This window comes from Cotesia glomerata, linkage group LG10 (assembly GCF_020080835.1).
Source record: "Cotesia glomerata isolate CgM1 linkage group LG10, MPM_Cglom_v2.3, whole genome shotgun sequence".
NCBI classification, from domain to species: Eukaryota; Metazoa; Arthropoda; class Insecta; order Hymenoptera; family Braconidae; genus Cotesia; species Cotesia glomerata.
Window position 1 is genome coordinate 668,304 of NC_058167.1, and position 22,941 is coordinate 691,244.

Genomic DNA, 22,941 nt, shown 5'->3' on the forward strand with positions numbered 1-22,941 from the left:
GCGATATTCTGGGAAATATCAAACGACCAGAACCTCAAGAGACCAATCAAGCAGTCTAACATCTGTAACAGGGTAAATTACCCTTAATCGATAAGTCACCAGAGATCGATAACTTTTCGACTAGCATTTGAGCGCATCGATCTTCGGGCCTAGAGAGAGAGCAGGAGGGGGTATTTTTGGGGTCGTTATATAGACGAGCCATGCGTGGTGTCCGGAGAAGTAGTAAAGTGTTGGAACGAGTAACATCAAGAAGTCCAAAGAAGGAAGCGAGTATCAACCATAGAGTTTCTTCAACCAAATTTACACCAGGTATTGGACTTTGGTAATGATGAGCCTTGGGGCCATATACCCGGCTCATCAAATACACTACTTCTCATTTTATTTATTCAAGTTTGGATAATTCAATTGTTTAATAATTTTGTTTAATAATAATTAATTATTTTAATCAATTTAATTTGTTAGCTTGTGAACAATTCCTCCTGGGGATTTTACACCCGAGGAATGTTCTAGACCTCCTGGGTTTAGGTCGTGAGTATCTAAATTGTTAATTCAGCTGGTTAATAATTATTAACATCTTAAGATTGGCTAAATTAAATTCATCTTTTGATTAATCAAATTTAATTAATTTCTGAACATCGAGAAATATTCGAGTCGGCAGCTCACGACCAGTCAAGCATTAGTACCCGAGGTCAAGCCAATAACGAACAACGTCGTCCATTTTTTTGAGCGCGCAAATTCCTTGAGAATTTGATGACGCAGTAAATTTATAAAATCAATACGTGGACTATTTTATAATTTATAGCAATTGAATTACCACGTAATTAATTATTTTTACATTAATCATTTTTTTATTGGTTTATATTTTTATCATTTATTGAAAATTACTTAATTATTTATTGGAAACAATTTTAATTACCGGAAATTGAATCATTGAGAAAACTGCGACGCATTTAGTAATTGAACGTCGTGGATAATTTTCTGTAATTATTTTACACCGAGGCGAATTATTAATTATCCAATCGTCATTCTCAAATTACTAGAAAATAATTATTCCACGTGTTATTAATTATTGAGAATTAATTTACTAAATTTCGGAGCAGATAAGACTGATGTACCCGTAGATAAACTTTCGGCAAATAATTTGTATATTGAGAAATTACTAATTAATTATCTAATTTAATTGCCAATTTCTACTTGGGTTGTCTTATATATTGAAGTCATGTACTGGAAAATTGTCAATAATTTAATATCATTGTTCCGGTAGAAATTGTTATGAAACTATTTATTGTGTGGATTACGTCCGAGTAAAAATTTAGTTAATTTTATAAAGAATGTTCTTCGAAAGAATTTAAGTTAATGCGCAGAGTTAAGCTCGTGTTAAATTTGGAATAAAAGAAGCGTCGGTTTTAAGCCGGGATTTTAAGAAGTAAATTTTGTTAATTCGTGAGAATAATTTATGGTTTTATTGTAAGCTAATGACTGAACAATTTTAGTGAAAATTAACGTTGAAAATTTTTGGAGTTAATTTTGTAAAATTTTAATTAGTTAAAAGTAAAGTAGAGTCAGTGTGTGTGAGACGCGTGGGACATGTGTGTGGAGATTGTGCGGGTTAAGAGTGTGCGATTGTACGGGTTCTCTGCTTGTTGATGGTTTGCCGAATAGAGCAATTCGTACAGTCCTAGAAGCCGTTGTATAGTCGCCAAGTGGGGTACAACGGTAGTAAGATAGAAACTGCAGTATAGTCGCTCCATATGAGGGTACTGTGGGATTAAGAATTTTCTTGGACGACCCCTACTTGTTGATGGTTTGCCGAGTAGGGTAATCAAATCTTAGTGCGACGTTTTCTACTTGTTGATGGTTTGCCGAGTGGAAGACTAGCGTTAAGTCGGAGTAGCCGGTTTTAGCCCGAAATCCTCCAGTAGTTGTAAGTGAAGTAGTTGTAAGTGAGTACGTGCAAGGGCACGAGTTGTGAATTAGTTTTATTTTGTTGTTAAATAAATTTTGGATCCGTTGTTAAATAAAGATTTAATTATTTACAGATCACCTTCCTCCACTCTCTCTCTTTCCTTGTAGATTAATAAGCTCAGCTCTGGCATCCGGTTCCAGGAACCGAGAAAATAACCCTGGTGGCGCCCTGAATCAGCATTAGAGTCATTTGTTGTTAATTAGTTGTTTTGTTTAATTTTTGTCAGGGGCCTTAAGTACGGGAAATAAACCACCCGTTACACATCTTTGGTTGGAAGGTGAAATCTTTTGACCCAGAATCATTGCTAATAGCCCTCGATGGTGATCCGATCAACACTGGATGTACAGAACAACATACTAAGGACCTGATGAGGAGAGTAACACATGCTTGTGATGCCAGTATGCCTCGTAAACGTGGCATAAATTCGAGACCTTCGGTGCATTGGTGGAACGACCACATCAGCGTCCTCCGTAAAGAGTGTCATAGAAAGAGAAGAATCTCCCAGCGCGGCTATCAACGGCTCAACTCAGTGGAGCTGATCGCAGAGTACAAAAAGGCGCGTCATGAACTGAATAAAGCCATCAAAGAGAGCAAAAGAAGATGCTGGAAAGAGCTTATATACGAGGTGGATAAAGACGTGTGGGGTAGGCCTTATAAGGTGGTTATGACCCACCTGAAAAAACAACAAATGCCATCACCTACGTGTCCTCAACTTCTTCAGAAAATCGTCACTGCACTGTTCCCACAGCAACGCAACTTCGATTACCAGTTGGCGCCAGGCGAACTGGACGACATTCCACCTGTCACTGAAGAAGAACTGCTGGAGGCCTGTAACCGTGTAGGGAATAATAAAGCGCCGGGATTGGACGGAATCCCTAATATAGCCTTGAAAACCATCATAAAGGCAGCTCCAACATTATTGCTCGACGCTTATAATGCATGCTTCAAGGAGGGAACTTTTCCTCGTAAGTGGAAACAGCAACGATTGGTACTGTTACCTAAAGGGAAGAAACCACCAGAAGAACCGTCATCTTACAGACCACTTTGCATGCTAGATACGGCGGGTAAGATATTTGAGCGCATAATTCACCAGAGAATTGAAGCAGTAGTCGACCCACTCCTGGCAGACAATCAGTATGGATTCTGGAAAGGACGATCAACCCTGGACGCAATCAAACAGGTTGTTGATACGGCCAAGGAAGCAATCGCAGGAACCAGATGGAAAGGTGGAACGAAGAAGTATTGCCTGGTGGCGACACTAGACATCAGAAACGCCTTCAACTCCGCCAATTGGAAATGCATCATGCAGGCCCTCCAAGAGAAGAATGTACCAGAATACCTGCTTAAGATCCTAGCAAGCTACTTTGAAAACAGGGTCCTGAAGTATGACACGAAGAATGGTCCGAGGGAGTATGATATTACTGGAGGGGTACCACAAGGTTCAGTTCTAGGCCCGCTCCTGTGGAACAATATGTATGACGGTCTATTAAGACTAACTCTGCCAAGAAACGTCAAACTTGTAGCATATGCAGATGACGTAGCTGTAGTGATTGTTGCCAAACACCTTGACGAGATAAATCATATGTTCGATCTCACTTTTGAGCACGTTAACCGGTGGATGGACGCAGTGAACCTGCAACTGGCGCAACACAAGACTGAGGCAGTACTTATTACCAGCAGAAAAGTGGTAGAGACCATTAAGCTGAAAGTCGGCGAACAAGAAATCACATCACAATCTTATATCCGATATTTGGGAGTGATGCTTGATGCCCGACTCAACTTCAAGCAGCAAGTGGAACATATCAGTGCCAAAGCGTCAGTAGTGAGGGCTAGTCTCGCACGACTGATGCCGAACGTCGGAGGCCCAAAACAGAGCAGGAGGCTATTATTGTCATCAGTAGTCACATCGGTGCTCACTTACGGAATATTCATTTGGGCCGACGCATTAAAGACGCAAGAATCATAGAGAAAGACTGGACCAGTATATCGACTGAGTGCCCTACGAGTAGCTAGCGCCTTCCGCACAATATCAATGGAAGCAGTGTGTGTTATTTCCAGTAGTCTGCCTCTCAGAGTCCTAGCTGAGGAAAGACGGAACCTATATCAACGAAAAAGGTCAACCACACTGAGCCCTGAAGAACTTAGAAGGGAAGAACGGCAACACAGCATCGCAAGATGGCAACAAGACTGGAATGCTTCAGAGAAAGGTCGGTGGACGTACCGTCTCATACCTCGGATTGATGTGTGGTTCAGCCGGAGTCACGGTGAGATCAACTATTATTTAACGCAGATGTTATCAGGACACGGATGTTACCGGAAGTATCTTCACCGCTTTAAGCACGATGATACCCCAGAGTGCCCGTCCTGTCCAGGGGTCAATGAAGATGCGGAGCATGTTTTCTTTGTGTGTCCACGTTTCAACCAACAGCGCGATGAGTTAGGGAAGATTCTGAGAAAGAGAACCCAACCAGAGTCAATAGTAGAAGCAATGTTGTCGTCAGAAGCTGCCTGGAACGCCACAAGCACGTTTGCTACAAAAGTGCTTACCGAGTTGCGATCCACTGAGAGGAAAAGAGCAAAAGACAGAATCTAGAAGGAAGAAATAACATCTTAGCCCCCAGAAGGAAGAGCGGCAGCTAATTCCTCCCCCCGCGAAGAAATGCCTTACGGCGGTACCATGGAGGATCAGAGGATAGAAGAAAGGGGTTTAGGGTTTAGTGGGTAGGGGCGTTAGCGTCGAGTTTTAGTGTGACGCTGCGTCAAGTAGCCACATATCTAGGCCAAACAGCTATGCCTAGAATCCGTAAAAAGGATTCCCCCCCCTAAAAAAAAAAAAAAAAAAAAAAAAAAAAAAAACACACACACACCTGCGGCAGAGGAGAAAATGCTACTGGGCGCGTCTTTCCGAGCGAATGGGAGAACGCTCGCTGTCCTTGGATGACACTAGGTCTCTTAGTTGATGAGGTACAGAGGGTAGGAGCCAAGCAAAATAACCAAACAAAATAAGCTTCCGTGGACGAAACTTTCCTTTAATGGGTTGGTCACACTAACTGACCTAGCAAGACGATTGGTTCCTGCTGTAACTCACTGGGAGTGTCCGGAACCTGTATCGTAGTTTCCGACGATGCAGGCCACGGCTGATGTGAGCTTGCTCTGCCGAGGTGAAAGTTGCAGCAGTGGATCAGGAGCCAGCCACTTCGGGCCTTGATCAGGAAGTACGCAGTAAGTGTTAGAGATCGAAATCTTTACCGCTTCGAGCGAGTCTAGTCCGTCCGTGTATTCCGGGACTGTCTAAGTGTCGGCTAGGCCTCAGGGAACTGGGGTAGGAGTACTATCTCCGAGGGTACACCCGTTCCTAGTTATGACAACCCGCTCCACTCCGTACGATGCGCTGGTGAATTTAAAAGTATGAGTAAAATTCAGGAAAACAACAATAGTGAAAACGGGCCTCATGCCCAACAAGCAGCGATCGAAGCAAGCGCTGAAATGAAGCGGTCGCAAGCGTTGGAACGCCTTGAAAAGCTGACCAGTGAGCTCAATGAATTCATCCAATCTAAGGTCAATATCCACAAGGAGATTAAGACCAAGACGACCAGCGTAGCCAATGCCCTCCAGAGATTCAAGAAACTTGATGAAGAATGGCGTTTAACAGTACGACGCACTTCTCGCACTACACCGGAGAGAAGCATTCAAGCAACTGTCGTGAATGAAGAAGCAATGGACACTGGAGCCGAAGGTGACGATAAATCAGTCGCGGAAGACAGAAGCAGAACTAGCAGCAAGTCAACTAAGAGAAAAGATCGATCTTCTCCCGACCCAACGATCTGCCAAGTTGTGAAGAAAAAGGATCTGAAACCAAGCCCTCCGAAAAACACAGTAGTGCAGAACGCCGGAAAAAAAAGAGGTGACTGAATGGCAGAAGGTCCAATCCAAGAAGGAGAAGAAGGAGCAAGCGAGAGAGCGGTTACCAAAACAACCGGTGAACAAATCTCGGCCGGAGCCTAAGCGGGAAAAACCGCGGAAATTCACCAAACCAGATGCCTTAATTATTCGACCCGTTGAGAAGGCAAAATATGCCGAGATACTGCGTCGGATTAAAAAAGATGTCCCACCAGATCAGACCCGTGACGTCGTTGACAAGGTTCAAAAGACGAATGATGGGAATATGCTCATTACGCTTTCCAGAAAGACCGCAGACAAAGGACAAGCTTTGCTGAAGACCACCAAGAGCATCCTTAAAGAAGAAGCGCAAGTCATCTGTAAAGGCCCAGAGGAACAGCTTGGAATTCGGGACATTGACGACGAAACAACTAAAGACGATGTCCGGAAGGCCTTACAAGAGGCAGCTGGAAATGACTATGAAATACCTGAAGATGTCATTAAAATTCGTCCGGCCTACAGAGGTACTCAAACTGCTTCGGTACGATTGCCAGCAGCAATAGTGCAGAAGATACTCGGAAAGACAGGCAAAATAAGGGTTGGCTGGGTAAATTGCCGTGTCAGAGCAGTTAAGACACCACTTGGATGCTATAAGTGCTGGCACTTTGGGCACACTACTGCCCAATGTAAAAGCGAAGTCGACCGATCTGGGCTTTGTATCAAATGTAGGCAAACAGGTCATCAAGCTGCTCAATGCCCAAATAAAGTGAAATGTGCGTTATGTGCGGAAAAACCTGGCTCTCAGGACACTGCTCACCGGTCTGGTTCTGGCCGATGCCCAATCTTCCAAGAAGCACTCCAGAAGCTGACAAATAAACGAACATGAGGATACTGCAGCTTAACATCAATCACTGCGAAGCTGCGCATGACCTGCTTATGCAGACAGTACAGGAATTAAAGCTCGACGTTGTGCTTTTATCGGAGCCATATAAACATTTAGCTGGACAACCTTGGGAGACGGATATCACCACGAAAGCTATGATCTGGGCTTGTGGTAAGCTCCCTTTCTAGAGTGTAGCTACCAATGGCAGCGCTGGCTTTGTAGCAGCATCAGTAGATGGCATCCGTTTTTACAGCTGCTACGCGGCACCTAGCCTCTCAATTTCTGAGTTTACTGACTTCTTGGATCGACTGACCGAGGACGCGAAGCAACATCATCCAGTGGCGATAGCCAGGGACTTTAACGCCTGGGCAGTGGACTGGGGCAGTAAGCAGACTAATGCACGAGGAAGAGAGCTGCTAGAAGCTCTTTCTACACTAGATGTAGTCTTGCTCAACAGTGGTGACACGCCGACCTACACCAAAGGTGACGCAAGCTCGATTGTAGACGTCACTTTTGTCAGTACCAGCCTTACTAAAGGTAACACTAACTAGAAGGTACTGGACATCTACACTGCCAGTGACCATCATGCGATACTCTGGGAAACGTCAAACGACCAGAACCTCCGGGGGCCTATCAAGCAATTTAAAATCGTCGGTTGGAAGGTGGAATCTCTTGACCCAGAAGTATTGCTAACAGCCCTCGATAGTGATCCGATAGAGACTGGATGTGCAGAAGAACATACTAAGGCCCTGATGATGCGAGTAACACAAGCTTGTGATGCCAGTATGCCTCGCAAACATGTTATGAATTCAAGACCTGCGGTTCACTGGTGGAATGATCATATCAACAACCTCCGTAAAGAGTGTCATCGAAAGAGAAGAATATCACAGCGTGGCTATCAACGACCTAACTCTGCAGTGCTGATCGCAGAGTACAAAAAAGCTCGTCGTGAACTTAATAAGGCCATACAAGAGAGCAAAGGAAGATGCTGGAAAGAGCTCATATACGAGGTCGACAAAGACGTGTGTGATCGGCCGCATAATGTGGTCATGACGCACCTGAAGAAACAACAAATGCCGTCACCTACGTGTCCCCAACTCCTTCAGAAAATCGTCACTGCGCTGTTTCCACAGCAACACAGTCTCAATTATCAGTCAACGCAAGATGAACTGGACGACATTCCACCTGTCACTGAAGAAGAATTGTTGGAGGCCTGTAATCGGGTAGGAAATAATAAAGCGCCGGGATTGGACGGAATCCCTAATATAGCCTTGAAAACCATCATAAAGGCAGCACCAACATTATTTCTAGACGCTTACAACGCATGCCTCAAGGAGGGGACTTTTTCTCGTAAGTGGAAACAGCAACGGTTAGTACTTTTACCTAAAGGAAAGAAACCGCCAAAAGAACCGTCATCTTACCGACCACTCTGCATGCTAGATACAGCGGGTAAGATATTTGAGCGTATCATCCATCAGCGAATAGATGCAGTAGTCGACCCACTCTTGGCAGACAACCAGTATGGATTTCGGAAAGGACGATCAACCCTGGACGCGATCAACCTGGTTGTTAATACGGCCAAAGAGGCAATCGCAGGAACTAGATGGAAGGGTGGAACGAAGAAGTACTGCCTGGTGGCTGCTTTGGACATCAAAAATGCTTTCAATTCCGCTAATTGGGACTGCATCATGCAAGCTCTCGACGAGAAGAACGTGCCAACATATCTTCGCAGACTAGTGATTAGCTATTTTACAGATAGAGTGCTGAAATACGATACAAAGAATGGTCCGAAAGAGTATGATATAATCGGTGGTGTGCCACAGGGCTCTGTTCTTGGTCCACTTCTGTGGAATATCATGTATGACGGGCTCCTGAGACTGAAGCTTCCAAGATGTGTCAAACTGGTAGCGTATGCGGATGATGTTGCCGCAGTGATCGTCGCCAAACACCTCGACGAGATTCAACATCTGTTTGACATCACTTTTGAGAAGATCAACCAGTGGATGGATAGAGTGAACCTACAACTGGCCAAGCAGTAGACCGAAGCAGTGCTTATTACCAGCCGAAAAGAAGTTGAAACAATTAAGCTAAAAGTCGGTGACCGAGAAATCACATCACAACCTCATATACGATATCTGGGAGTGATGCTTGATGCCCGACTCAACTTCAAGCAGCAAGTGGAACACGTCTGTACGAAAGCGTCAGTAGTGAGAGCTAGTCTCGCACGATTGATGCCGAACGTCGGAGGCCCAAAGCAGAGCAGGAGGCTACTATTGTCATCAGTAGTCACATCGGTGCTCACCTACGGAATATCCATTTGAGCTGACGCACTAGAGGTGCAAGATTCATGGAGAGAAGCTGGACCAATATATCGTATGAGTGCCCTACGAGTTGCAAGCGCCTTTCGAACAATGTCAAAGGAAGCAGTGTGTGTCATTTCCGGAACTTTGCAGCTCAGAGTCTTAGCTGAGGAAAGACGGAACCTTTACCAACGAAAGAGGACAACCACACAAAGTGCCGAGGAACTCAGAGCTGAAGAACGGCAGAACAGCATCGCACGATGGCAATCGCAGTGGGACGCCGCGACAACAGGAAGATGGACACACCGTCTCATACCGAAGATCGACATTTGGCTAAACCGAAGTCATGGCGAGGTCAATTACTATCTGACGTAGTTGTTGTCAGGACATGGATGTTTTCGGACGTATCTTCACCGCTTCAAGCATGATGATTCACCGGAGTGCCCGTCCTGCCCAGGAATCAATGAAGACGCGGAGCACATTTTCTTTAAGTGCCCACGATTTTACCCACAGCGAGATGAGCTGGAGATGATCCTAAAGAAGAAAATCCAACCAGAGACAATAGTAGAAGCAATGTTGTCATCAAGAGCCTCCTGGAACGCCATCAGCACATTTTCAACAGAAGTCCTTATAGACTTGCGTTCCATCGAAAGAAGAAGAACAAATGACAACAACTCGAAGAAAGGTAAAATAACACCTTAGCTATCAGAAGCAAGAGCAGTAGCTAGATCCTCCCCTCACGAAGTAATGCCTAGCGGCGGTTTCCATGAGGGATTAGGGGAAAGAGGAAAAGGGGTTTAGGGTTTAGTGGGTAGGGGCGCTAGCGTCGAGTTTTAGTATGACACTGCGTCGAGTCGCCACATATCCAGGCCAAACAACTATGCCTAGAATCCGTAAAAAGGATTCCCCCCCCCCTAAGGGAAAAAAAAAAAAAACACACACACACACACGCACTCAACTTAGAGCAGCAGGTGGAACATGTCAGTGCCAAAGCGTCAGTAGTGAAGGCTAGTCTCGCACGGCTGATGCCTAACATCGGAGGCCCAATGCAAAGCAGGAGGCTACTATTGTCATCAGTAGTCACATCAGTGCTCACTTACGGAATATCCATTTGGGCTGATGCACTGGAAACCCAAGAATCATGGAGAAAAGCTGGACCAATATACCGACTGAGTGCCCTACGAGTAGCTAGTGCCTTCCGCACTATATCAGAAGAAGCAGTGTGCGTCATTGCTGGAACCCTACCTCTTTGAGTTCTAGCAGAAGAAAGACGGGCCCTTTACCAACGAAAAAGGTCAACTGCACTGAGCCCTGAAGAACTTAGAATTGAAGAACGGCAGAAAAGCATAGGCCGATTGCAACTACAATGGGATGCTGCAGAGAAGGGTAGGTGGACGCACCGTCTCATACCTCGGATCGACATTTGGCTTAACCAGAATCACGGTGAGGTCAATTACTATCTTACGCAGATGTTGTCGGGACATGGGTGTTTTCGAGAGTATCTACACCGCTTTAAGCACGATGACTCTTCGGAGTGCCCGTCCTGCCCAGGAGCTGCTGAAAACGCGGAGCACGTCTTCTTTGTATGTCCTCGTTTCGATCCACAGCGTGAAGAACTGGAGAGGATCCTGAACCAGAGAATGCAACCAGATTCACTAGTGGAAGCAATGTTGTTATCAGAAGCTACCTGGAACGCTACCAACACGTTTGCAACAGAAGTCCTTAAAGACTTGCGTTCCACCGAAAGAAAAAGAGCAAGTAGCAGAAGATAGAAGGAAGGTAGTTAACACCTTAGCCACCAGAAGGAAGAGCAGTAGCTAGATCCTCCCTTCACGAAGTAATGCCTGACGGCGGTTTCCATGAGGGATTAGAGGAAAGAAGGAAAAGGGGTTTAGGGTTTAGTGGGTAGGGGCGTTAGTGTCGAGTTTCAGTATGACGCTGCGTCGAGTCGCCACATATCCAGGCCAAACAACTATGCCTAGAATCCGTAAAAAGGATTCCCCCCCCCCCTAAGGAAAAAAAAAAAAAAAAAAAAACACACACACACACATACACACATATATATAGACGTATGGACATCATCGCGAAAACATTCAGGGAAGCTTGCTATGACCTTAATACGTCGAGATCTGATGAAAACTCGATTTTTGTAAAACAGGGTGAAAACAATGACTTTCCGATTTTTGAAAATCTTCGATTTTCTTAGCGGGAAGTTAAAAATTTTTAAATATTTATTTTTGGATTTTTTATGTTTATAGTTTTGTTTTTTTTTTTTTTTTTTTAATATTTTTCATTCTAATTTTTAAAAGAGCATGTAGTAAGAATACGCCCCATTGACTGCAACATTGTTTGTTTAATTTTTAGGCTTCAGATAAGCATTTCAATAAATTGCTCAGAAGAAAAATCTATAGGCTTTTTTAGCTTTAGGTCATAAAATTTTCAAGTTCCTAAAGCTTTAGCTTAAAAGTGTGCATAATTGAAGACATAGCCCCTTAAAGCTTTGAGAACTCAATGTTTGACTTTTATGCGTAGAATATATCTATCAATTGATTCGCGATAAAAAAAAAATGATTACGCGCCCTTTTACGTTTTGGGCACGCGAATATAAGATAAATATAGAACCAGAAATATTTAGTATTTTCAAAAACTACTTACTTTGAATCCTTTGTACCATTCCTTGATTGTAGCTTCATCATAACGCGTATGCGATTTGAGGAAGTCCATGTCTTCTTTACTAAGCTTATCTTTACTTCCGAAACAGCCCATTTTAAATACTGTAATTAAAAGAAAATGTATGAGCAAAAACTTACGATAAATTAAAATTTATTTTTGCCTGTGCATTATTATGGATGTACGGAAAAGTATTTATACATATTAATATAAAAGATAAATTATAGAAAAGAAAAAGTTTGGAAAATCCAAAAGTGCACGCCTCATAACGCTCATTCATTTTTTAAGAAAGAAATTAATTGTGTCATTGATTTAAAAAAAACAAAAATTATGATTAAGTAATTTCTTACAGAGTATTTTTTATTTTTTTTTTAATATCGGCGCCCTTTTTTCTTGTCATATGCGCACGCAATCTAAAAAAATCTAGATTGATCAAGTGGCGCCATAGTTTTCACGTGACAAATAAGAAACGTTCGTTTGTCTTTGTTCGGTTGTACCGTAGTAAATTTTAATGAAAATTCAATTAAAAAAAAAAAAAAATACGTAACCTAGACTGCTGATATGAAATACGGACCCAGTTCATCGCATTCTTAAACTAATAGAAAAGGTTCGGTCTTGAAATATCAATTTGTTCGGGAGTAATCGTTGGTACATCCAAAATGGGGTGACATCCGGACGTCCACGTAAAATTTTTTTCAAAACGTTTTTTTTTTTCAATATAGCAACATGAAATGATTTTAGAAAGTAAAAGATGGTTTAATTCAAGTGTTTTCTCGGTGTATATTTACTTATATTATTGTATAAGTGTAATATGGTTGTGATAGAGGCATTCGAAGATCACAAAATTGCTTGACCTTGACGAGTCGAGTATAAAGGACAACCTCACGCGCTTCGCGCTGTGAGGAGTGCAATATAGAAGAGCAAAATATTGTTAAAATGAAAATACGTATTGCTGTTCTGACTATAAGCCGTATACTGATATTTTACAACGATACGCCGAACTACCAATTCAGCTATAAATCGTTTCCGTAATTTCCTAGCGGTGAATAGTCAAAATGACAATATTATATTTGTTAGAAGTTCAATTTAGTTCAATTCAGCTTTACAGATTATCACATTGACCAAATAGTTGCCTGTTTAGAGGAAACTGTATATGGGGCATTCTACCCTAAATAGTACAGTTTAATAAAAAATTTTTTTCATCATAGCTGCACCGAAAGTTTAACCTTTTCCGTCCTGTTTTGTGGGAAGAAAGTGGGACCTTTACCTCATGGAATAACATCTACAAACAGATAAAGGGCTTGACATGTGCACTGACTTTTCCACCAAAACAAGAGCACAAAGTTTCAACTTTTGGTTACCAATAGGATGAATAATAGTATAAGCGCCAGCAAGAAAAGTAGGATATTCCAATCCACGTGTTTGTCACCCTCGCCTTCGGCTCAGGCGATAATTCTACACACGGATTGGAATGTCCTACTTTTCTCGCTCGGTGCTCAATATACTATTTTCTTATTTTCGTAATTTTTGGATATTTCCGTCGAATTTTGCTCGACAGAAATTCAAAAATTTTAATCTAAGTGAAAATCATCTTTGTGATAATAAATATTCACATTTTTGGTAATTATTTACAAGTGGGGTCAACCCCATTTTTAGCGATAATTAGGTGAAAAATGTACATTTTTCAATTTCTAACTTCCCGCTGAGAAAATTGAAAATATTAAAAAATTGGGAAGTTATTGCATGCGCCTTCTTTTTCGAAAATCGAGTTTTCATCAGATCTCAACGTTTTGTAGTCGTAGAAAGCTTCTCCGACTATTTTTATGATAGTATCTGTCTGTATGTGTGTATATATATGTGGGGCATTCCATGCTAAATCGCCCACGTTTGAACCCGACCATTTCCGATTTTTCTGAAATTTTGGTTCCACCGGAAAAGAATTTTTTTTTTAATTATTGAAAGTGCAAAATTGATGAGTAATATAATGTTTGAGTAATTATAAAAAAACAAAATCAATTACAAATTCTATGAAATTTTCTGGTCTGCCTTGTTACTGTCTTATAATTTTATTAATATTAAAATAAATGTGATGTTCCAATAAAATTCAGAAAAAATTAACAGATTAAGAGTATTAGAATATATTTTTTTATTTTAACTCCGCTTTTCAGACTTCTGTCTCGATGGGGGTCCGGCCGAGACCGGAAGGGGACTCCAGGCTGATCGGTACATTAAGTTTGGCAGAATAAGTTTGGCGGTATTACATACTTTTTCAGCCTGGAGAGTAATGCGGCGATGGGCCGAACTTTGGGGAAACTGCACGCATTTGCCTGTGCCCCACCGGTAGCACAGGGCTTGGGGAAACCATCGAAAAACCCAAACCTGTACAGCCCGGCATGAGTTACGAGCACCGATGTTCACTGAAAATTAAATTTCAGCTCACACCGGGATTCGAACCCACGCCTCACCAGTCCCAAGCAAGCATGACAAGCATTATACCGCTTAGCCATGGGACCACACACGCGCACACACACACACACACACACACACACACACACACACACACACACACACACACACACACACACACACACACACACACACACACACACACACACACACACACACACACTTACTTACACGCACGCGCGCGTACTAATATACATACGAAGAGGCATTCTCGTAGGAATAGTCAGAACTGCTTCTTAGAACCTCAAAACGTGGAGATCTGATGAAAACTTGATTTCTGAAAACTGGGCTGAAACCAGTAACTTACCGATATCTTGAAAATTATTGATTTTCTTAGTGGGAAGTTTAAAACTTGATGAATGTATTAAAACTTGATCAATGGGATTTTAATTCTGATAGATCTGACTATAATCCGATAAAAAAAATTAGATTACGTAACGGAATAGTTCAAGCTTGATGGTAATTGCATCCGTTAATATGAATTAGAGACTAATCAACATCCAAATTTTTTATCTTCCTGCTTTGAAAATCGAAGTGTGTGTGTGAACAAAATTTTGTCGCATGATATCTGTAGAAGAAATTAATTGATCGAAATGATCGACACGACGTTTGAAGATGTTCATTGATTCTTTGATCTGCATAGATTTTAAAGTCAATGGGTCGAACCGTTTCAAAAATATTAAAAAAATGAAAACCAGAAAAAAATTTTTTTCTGAACTTTCATCTCAATTCTATTCCAGAAATCGCGTTTGGTCCAGCTGTTATGACAAAAGTACCAGCAGGTCTTACATTTGATTGTGTAGATAAAGACGATTTGCAATATTCTAATTCTTCAACGCTTCTGGCACTTGACATTGTCAACAAAGAAAATTTATAACCTAACTTTTCAAGGCTCCTTGAAATTGATACTGCTCATGAAGAAAATTGACAAGTTCTTAGCTCTCCCAAGCCAACAAACCAGAAAACTAGTAAATCACCAAATGACCAAGATTTCTTGGTATCGAAATCAAAAAAAATCATTGAGCAGCTCTCAATTAAACTTATTAGGAGTACTGCTGCGGTCCCAGTAATTCCAGTTCAAACAATGGGGAAGTTAGTATCGCATCAGAACCTCAGTTCAAAGAAATTTCATTCTACGAGCTCATGCCTTTACCTCTTAAATGTATGGAAAAAACTCAAAGAGTAAGACGAAAAGCTATTAATTATCGAGGGACTCTAGTTATGAAAGATCTTTACGACAAAACTGATGATAATATAAAAAAAATTTCAGATCTGAAAAAGAGAAAAACAAAACCTATAAAGAAATCTAATTTTAGAGAGCAAAAGAACTGGTATTGTCATGGATGTGAAGAAGATGAGATAGCTGATACTAGGCAATTCATTAAATGCAGCAAGAGGTATCATGAGGCGTGCCTCGGTTTAAGAGTAGATGATACTGATAGTTCTAAGTACTGTCAACTACAACATTTTAACAATATTTCAATAAATCACCGGCCAGGCGTGGGTTTGAATCCCAAGCTGGTCTTAGAAACCAGCTTGGTTGAGATTTGACCCTTGCCGCGTAGGTTAAGATTTTCACAAACCAAAAAAACCCCAGTACCACTCCTAACAGTTAAAGTCGGCGATATGACCACAGCAGTTAAAACCGACTCTAAATAATAATTAATTAAAGAAAAAAAAAAAAATTATGAGCGACCTTTCAAAATTTAAATTTTGAACTGAAACTTTCAGAAACTTATTTTTTTTTGTCTATAAAATCAAAGCGTAACGAGAAAAAAAATCTGGAAAACGGTTGACCCTAAAGGCCATCCCTGCAACTTCCCGCTAATTCCATATCTAAGCACTTAAAATTGCACTTATGACGTTTTTGAGCTCTTCGAGCTCAAAAATATAATTTATATGTTATTTCGAGCTCTCCAAGCTCAAAGAGTTCGCTGTTCTAAGCTAGTCTGATAGAAGTTTAATAAAAATTTCGCATTGCTATACAGTAATTTGTAATTTTACTTATTATTTGTTTTGTAATATTGTAACAGGGATTTTGAGTTTGGCGCTACTCGTGTTCGGGTGTGCTGCCAGGGTGGCAAACTCCGTCAGAGCTTTGTTTCAGAGGGTGCCGGTATGAACTCTGAATGTTGATAAGAGTAAGTAGAGTTGAGGTCCGGGCGGTCAGTCGGGGCAGTGAGTCATTCAGTTAGTCACAGGAGTACCCAAAAGCAAGAAGCTCCAAAGCAAATCCACCTGCTGTGTGCAAGCGTCTGGAGTGCCAAGATCGTGGCTGATTATTGCTGGAAGCGTTGGTTTGGTAATGGGATCTGGAGAGCCAGGATTACCCTCGGAGGCTGAACTCACAGAGAAGAACATCGACGTACGCTACTTGTATTAAATTTCAAAATTGTTTTACGTAACTACACTAGTCACAAAACGGATATAAAAAAAATTCCAAATTTTTCGGTGATTTTCAACGAGCTGTAACTCCAAGGAAAATGGTCGTACAGAAAAAATAAAAAAAGTAAATTGTAGCTACAAGTGTCTAGTTTTCAGACATGATCATGAAAATTTTTGTCATGTCTAGGTCTGGAGAAATCTTAAGAAAACTACCGAAAAAAAATTTTTCCAAATTTTTTCTTGTCTAAAAAAAGATCTACGGGCTTCAAAAAATTTTTTTCCATTGTTTCTTTACAAAGCTCTTTTAGAATATTTAATACCTTTTAACTTGACGTAATCAAAAAGCCTGTACGATGATTTGCCGTGGAGTTATCGTCAATCAAAGCAAAAAAGTTTTTTTTGACTTTGATAATCAATAATTCTGGAAATAATGATCATATAGGAAATCTAAGGAGGGTTTTGAAAACTACACGATATTTCCTATAAGAAACTGTAAACGGCTTTTGAAAACTCGAACTGAAAAAAAGACAAAAATTCGCATAATTAAAGATATTTGGATAACTTGGTATAACTTTGGATAAAATGGATGAACGAAGGATATCGTCGGTAATTTTTTAACCTCGAAGTGTTATCTAAAATCCCTCAAAAATTCAAAGTGCTGCGATTTTTTTTTCATAGTGCCCCGAAGCTTTAAATTTTTTGTTTTTGCAAAAATCACCATTTAAGCAATTTTGCGATTTTTATCCATTTTTTCAATGAAAAAAAATTTTTTTTCCAAAAATCTTTATTTTTTTGATCAAAGAGATTAACTGTTCAAGAAATTTAGAAAAATAAAAAAAAAAAAATTTTCAATTTTTTTTGAAAATTTTCTCGTTTGTTTTTAAACTTTTCTCGATTTTTTTCGACTGCTGTCTTACCGAGGCATTAACGTTACCCAAAGCATATGTCGTAGAAGTTCTCGGTCCCATTCACGCTTCTTACACACACTTGTGTGTGTGCGCGCGTGTTTGTGTGTGTTTTCGTGCGTGTGCGTGTCTATGTGTGTATGTGTGTGTTTGTTTCTGAAAACAATTATTTTTTCTGTACGACCATTTTCCTCGGAGTAACAGCACGTTGAAAATCACCCAAAAATTTGGAATTTTTTTTATATCCCTTAATTTTTGTGACTAGTGTATAATTTCGTTTCCTTCTGTTATTTACTTTTGATTAATTTACATAAAGTCATTAAATCGAGAGTCGTTGGCCTTCCGCCATTTCGTGACGGTGCGTGTGCCGGCAACCGCCGAGGTACTGTGTCACTATTTTTTCTCCATTAACTATATTTCTCTCTTTATTATTTAGTTTGTGTAGAGTCTCCGGATTGATTAATTATTTTTGTTCTGACATATATTACTATTTGATATACCAGACTACACTGTTCATATTGTTCTAATTGCTGATTACTTGGACCTTCTCGAAATCTCAATCTAGTTTTAACTTACATATAGTAACCCTAGCATTAATTCTAGCACCTACGACCTGAGTCGAGATCACTTTCAGGAACCGGCACTAAGAGGCCGTGTTTTCTTCCATCTTTCTTTTATCTCTTGGTGGCGTCCAGGCATAACCTGGCGCGGAGCATTGTCTTGGACCTAGGAGGTCACCTCGCCAAAGTCTGGGTACACTGTTTCAACATGATTGTAATTTTACAAAAATTTTTAACAGTGTAGCTGTTCGAGCTCAAAAGTCTGATAGAAGTTTAATAAAACAGTATTTTATGAATTTTTAAACTACAATAATTTTTGAATGAATGAACTGATTTTCACGCGGTTGGCAGTATTCCACGCAGTTTTTTTAATTCTATGATATACTTTTGAACACAAACTGATCGAACCGAAAATCTGAGAGAAATTGGAAAAATTCACTTTTTCCGATTTTTTTCGACAACGATAACTCACAAGCCAATCAACCGATTTTCACGTTCTTGGTGGCAATAGACGTGGTATTTTTGAGTTCTTATAAATATTCTATTTCATCAAAAACGATCCAAAAAGAAATGTCGAAGTTATGTGAAAGGAACACTCTTTTCGAAATTTTTCGTTTTCGATAACTCTTGAAAGAATCAACCGATTTTGACAGGACTGAAGGCAATCGACGTGGTTTTTCAAACTTAAGATCGGATTAGTTGTTGGAATCGATCCGTGAAGCCGTTTAGAAGTTATTCCAAAAAAACGATTTTCTGAATATGTTGTTTTTGAGATTTTTCAAAATCTAGCGAATCAAATCGATTTAAATTTTCACAAAATTTAATGGCATTGATACTCTTTAGATCGCCACCTATTTCAGTCCGATCAGCCGAGCCCCACACACACAAACACACACACACACACACAAACACACCCCCCTGATAAAAAAAAAGTATTGAAACAAAGAAAAAAGTATTGAAAAGTATTGGTTTTCTGGTCAATCCAATACTTTTCAATACTTTTTTCTTTGTTTCAATACTTTTTTTTATTCAGGGCCACCCACCCACCCACCCACCCACCCACACACACACACACACACACTCACACACAAGCACACACACACACACACACACACACACACACACACACACACACACACACAGCCGCACGGACACCATCGCGGGAAAAGTCAGGGAAGCTTCCGATTTTTGACGATTTTTGAAATTTAAAAAAATTTGAAGCGACCTCTTAAAGAGTATTGTTTTGACACACAGCCGCACAGACACCATCGCGGGAAGAGTCGGGGAAGCTTCCGATTTTTGACGATTTTTGAAATTTAAAAAAATTTGGAGCGACCTCTTAAAGAGTATTGTTTTGACTTGCCCAGATTCTAAATTCCATCGGATTGGCCTGTACGTTTTATCCCTGTGATTATTCTAGCTAATATTAATTATTACATAATAATTAAATATTATTGTACAACTATTGAAGTATGTCAGAAAAAATTTTCAATGAAAAATTGTTTATTTTTTAATAACAAATTAACACCGATTTTTTTAGCTAATATCACGTTTTCCACTTTCAAGTACTGTAAAAAATAGAAAAAAAAAGAAAAAAAAAACCTCTTCCTCATTACCTCGAGAAATATATCTCCTTCAAAACGCATATCAATATTTTTGTTTCAGATGATCCGGTAACGAGTTATAATGTTCACCGTAAAACCCCTTTTTTTCAAGGCGCTTCTGGAGATTCAACGTCACGGGCTTATGTATTAATATTTTTCATTGAAAATTTTTTTTGACATACTTCAATAGTTGTACCATAATATGTAATTAAATTTAATAAAATTATATCACTCATACTACTGCAAAAAAATCACAAAAATTTGCTTCTTTTTCGCTTTGAAAACCCTACTCCCCCCCCCCCCCTTAAGTAATTTTGTACTGAGTTGTATTATATACAAATTCAAACCGATGTAAACCAATGTATTAAATACTGATAGCTCTGAGGGAGCTTAAGTTCCAGAGTCAATAAAATTTTTTATCTGTCTATCTATCTATCTATCTATACACTAGCTGTTACCCGCCCGCTCCGCTGGGCGTTTATAGAATTGTATTTGTACATTTAAACTTAATTTAATTGGAGCATTGTATTGACTTACAGAGATTCCAAATTTCATCGAATTGGCATTTACCTATTATCTATGTGATCATTCGAGCTAATATTTATTGTAACTTTCAATGTGCAATTAATATAAAATTCGCGTGGCTTTCTTCAAAAAATGAATAATAATTGACACGAAGGAAAAAATTTGATATGAGCATTGAAAGTTTCAGTTAAAGTTAATGTAGGTCTCATAAGTGAAGTTGAAATCTGTCTAGCTCAAAGTGCAGCGAATTTTGCTGTTAATTAAAATTTCCTCCGTGACATCAATTTTTCATAGAAAATTATTTGTACATGTTTTTTACGAATTCTCTGAGAATAAGTAGCCAAATTTCTATTCCACATCTCAAGTGTTTAGAAAATGCATTCATTTTAATTTGTTACATTCCCGCGATCCCGTAATAAGAACAATTCATCAATTATGTGATCAGCAAAAATAAAATGTATGCAAAATTCTTAGTCCGTTGACTGAATAGCTACATGTAAAGTTAAATTTTGAAAACCTTACAATGACTTTTTCACCGCTGACAAAGAGACGATTGTTGTAAAAAAATATAATTATTAAGAAAAAAAAATATTTAAATCCGTTGACCGTGACACCCACCCCCGCAATTCCTATCGGAAGTAGAATTTATTGAAATCCGTTTTGCGATGATTTCTACATGACAAATAAAAAATTCTTACTTAATTTACTTAATTTGTTCCACTTGCTGCTTGAAGTTGAGTCGGGCATCAAGCATCACTCCCAAATATCGGATATAAGGTTGTGATGTGATTTCTTGTTCGGCGACTTTCAGCTTAATGGTCTCTACCACTTTTTCTGCTGGTAATAAGCACTGCCTCAGTCTTGTGTTGCGCCAGTTGCAAGTTCACTGCGTCCATCCACCGTTTTACGCGCTCAAAAGTGAGATCGAACATATGGTTTATCTCGTCAAGGTGTTTGGCAACGATCACTACGGCTACGTCATCTGCATAGGCTACGAGTTTGACGTTTTTTGGCAAAGTTAGTCTTAATAGACCGTCATACATAATATTCCACAGGAGCGGGCCTAGAACTGAACCTTGTGGTACACCTCCAGTAATATCATACTCCCTCGGACCGTTCTTCGTATCATACTTCAGGACCCTGTTTTCAAAGTAGCTTGCTACGATCTTAAGAAGGTATTCTGGTACATTCTTCTCTTGGAGAGCCTGCATGATGCATTCCCAATTGGCAGAGTTGAAGGCGTTTCTGATGTCTAGAGTCGCCACCAGGCATACTTCTTCGTTCCACCCTTCCATCTGGTTCCTGCGATTGCTTCCTTGGCCGTATCAACAACCAGTTTGATTGCGTCCAGGGTTGATCGTCCTTTCCGAAATCCATACTGATTGTCTGCCAGGAGTGGGTCGACTACTGCTTCAATTCTCTGGTGAATTATGCGTTCAAATATCTTAACCGCTGTATCTAGCATGCAAAGTGGGCGGTAAGATGACGGTTCATCCGGTGGCTTTTTCCCTTTAGGAAGCAGCACTAACCGTTGCTGTTGTAACTTTCGAGGAAAAATCCCTTCTTTGAGGCAGGTGATGTAAACATCCAGGAATAATGCCGGTGCTGCCTTTATAGCTGTTTTTGAGGCAGTATTAGGGATTCCGTCTAATACTGGTACTTTATTATTCCTGACGCGGTTGCAAGCCTCCGTCAGTTATTCTTCCGTGACAGGTGGAATGTCCTCCAGTTCGCCTTGAGCTAACTGGTAATGAAGCTCGCGTTGCTGCGGAAAGAGCGCGGTAACGATTCTCTGCAGAAGTTGTGGGCATGTGGATGCCAGCATTTGTTTGACTTTAAGGTGAGTCATGACCACCTTGTACGGTCTACCCCACAGTTCTTTGTCCACCTCGTTGATAAGCTCTTTCCAGCATTGCCTCTTACTATCCTTGATGGCATTGTTCAATGATCGACGGGCTTTTTTGTACTCTGCGACCAGCTCCGCAGAATTAGGTCGTCGATAGCCACGCTGGGATATTCTTCTTTTCTTTAGACACTTTTTCCGAAGAACGCTGATGTGGTCTGTGTGTGTGTGTGTGTGTGTGTGTGTGTGTGTGTGTGTGTGTATGTGTGTGTGTTTTTTTTTTTTTTAACTTAAGGGGGAGAATCCCTTTTACGGATTCCAGGCATAGCTGTTCGGCCTGGATATGTGGCGACTCGACGCAGCGTCATACTAAAACTCGACGCTAACGCCCCTACCCACTAAACCCTAAACCCCTTTTCTTCTTTCCTCTAATCCCTCATGGAAACCGCCGTCAGGCATTACTTCGTGAGGGGAGGATCTAGCTACTGCTATTCCTTCTGGTGGCTAAGGTGTTATTTTTCCTTCCTTCTAGTTTCTGTCATTTGCCCTTTTTCTTTCAATGGAACGCAGCTCTGTAAGCACTTCGGTGGTAAACGTGCTTGTGGCGTTCCAGGCAGCTTCGGATGACAGCATTTCTTTTACTATTGACTCTGGTGTGATTTTCTTGTTCAGGATCTTCTCTAACTCATCACGCTGTGGGTTAAAACGAGGGCACTCAAAGAAAACGTGCTCCGCATTTTCAGCAACTCTTGGGCAAGACGGACACTCTGGGGAATTATCGTGCTTAAAGCGATGAAGGTACTCCCGGAAACAGCCGTGTCCTGACAACATCTGGGTCAGATAGTTGGCCTCGCCGTGATTCCGGTTAAGCCAAACGTCAATCCTTGGTATAAGTCGATGAGTCCATCTTCCCTTCTCCGCAACATCCCATAGTTGTTGCCATCTTACTATACTA

The 22,941-nt window shown here is 40.6% G+C and overlaps 2 protein-coding genes across 7 annotated transcripts in view; both read right to left on the minus strand.

Annotated features, from left to right (window-relative positions):
• LOC123273313 (neurocalcin homolog) overlaps positions 1-22,941 on the minus strand; it is a 265,515-nt gene that overhangs the window by 167,781 nt on the left and 74,793 nt on the right. The window lies entirely within an intron of this gene.
• Positions 1-22,941, minus strand: part of LOC123273311 (neuronal calcium sensor 2) — a 192,478-nt gene that overhangs the window by 94,770 nt on the left and 74,767 nt on the right. For all 5 annotated transcript variants that reach the window (XM_044740714.1, XM_044740713.1, XM_044740716.1 and 2 more), the window contains exon 2: positions 11,684-11,802. In XM_044740714.1, the coding sequence (XP_044596649.1) occupies positions 11,684-11,794 (111 nt within the window). In that variant the 5' untranslated portion in view covers positions 11,795-11,802. The remainder of the gene's footprint in view (positions 1-11,683; positions 11,803-22,941) is intronic.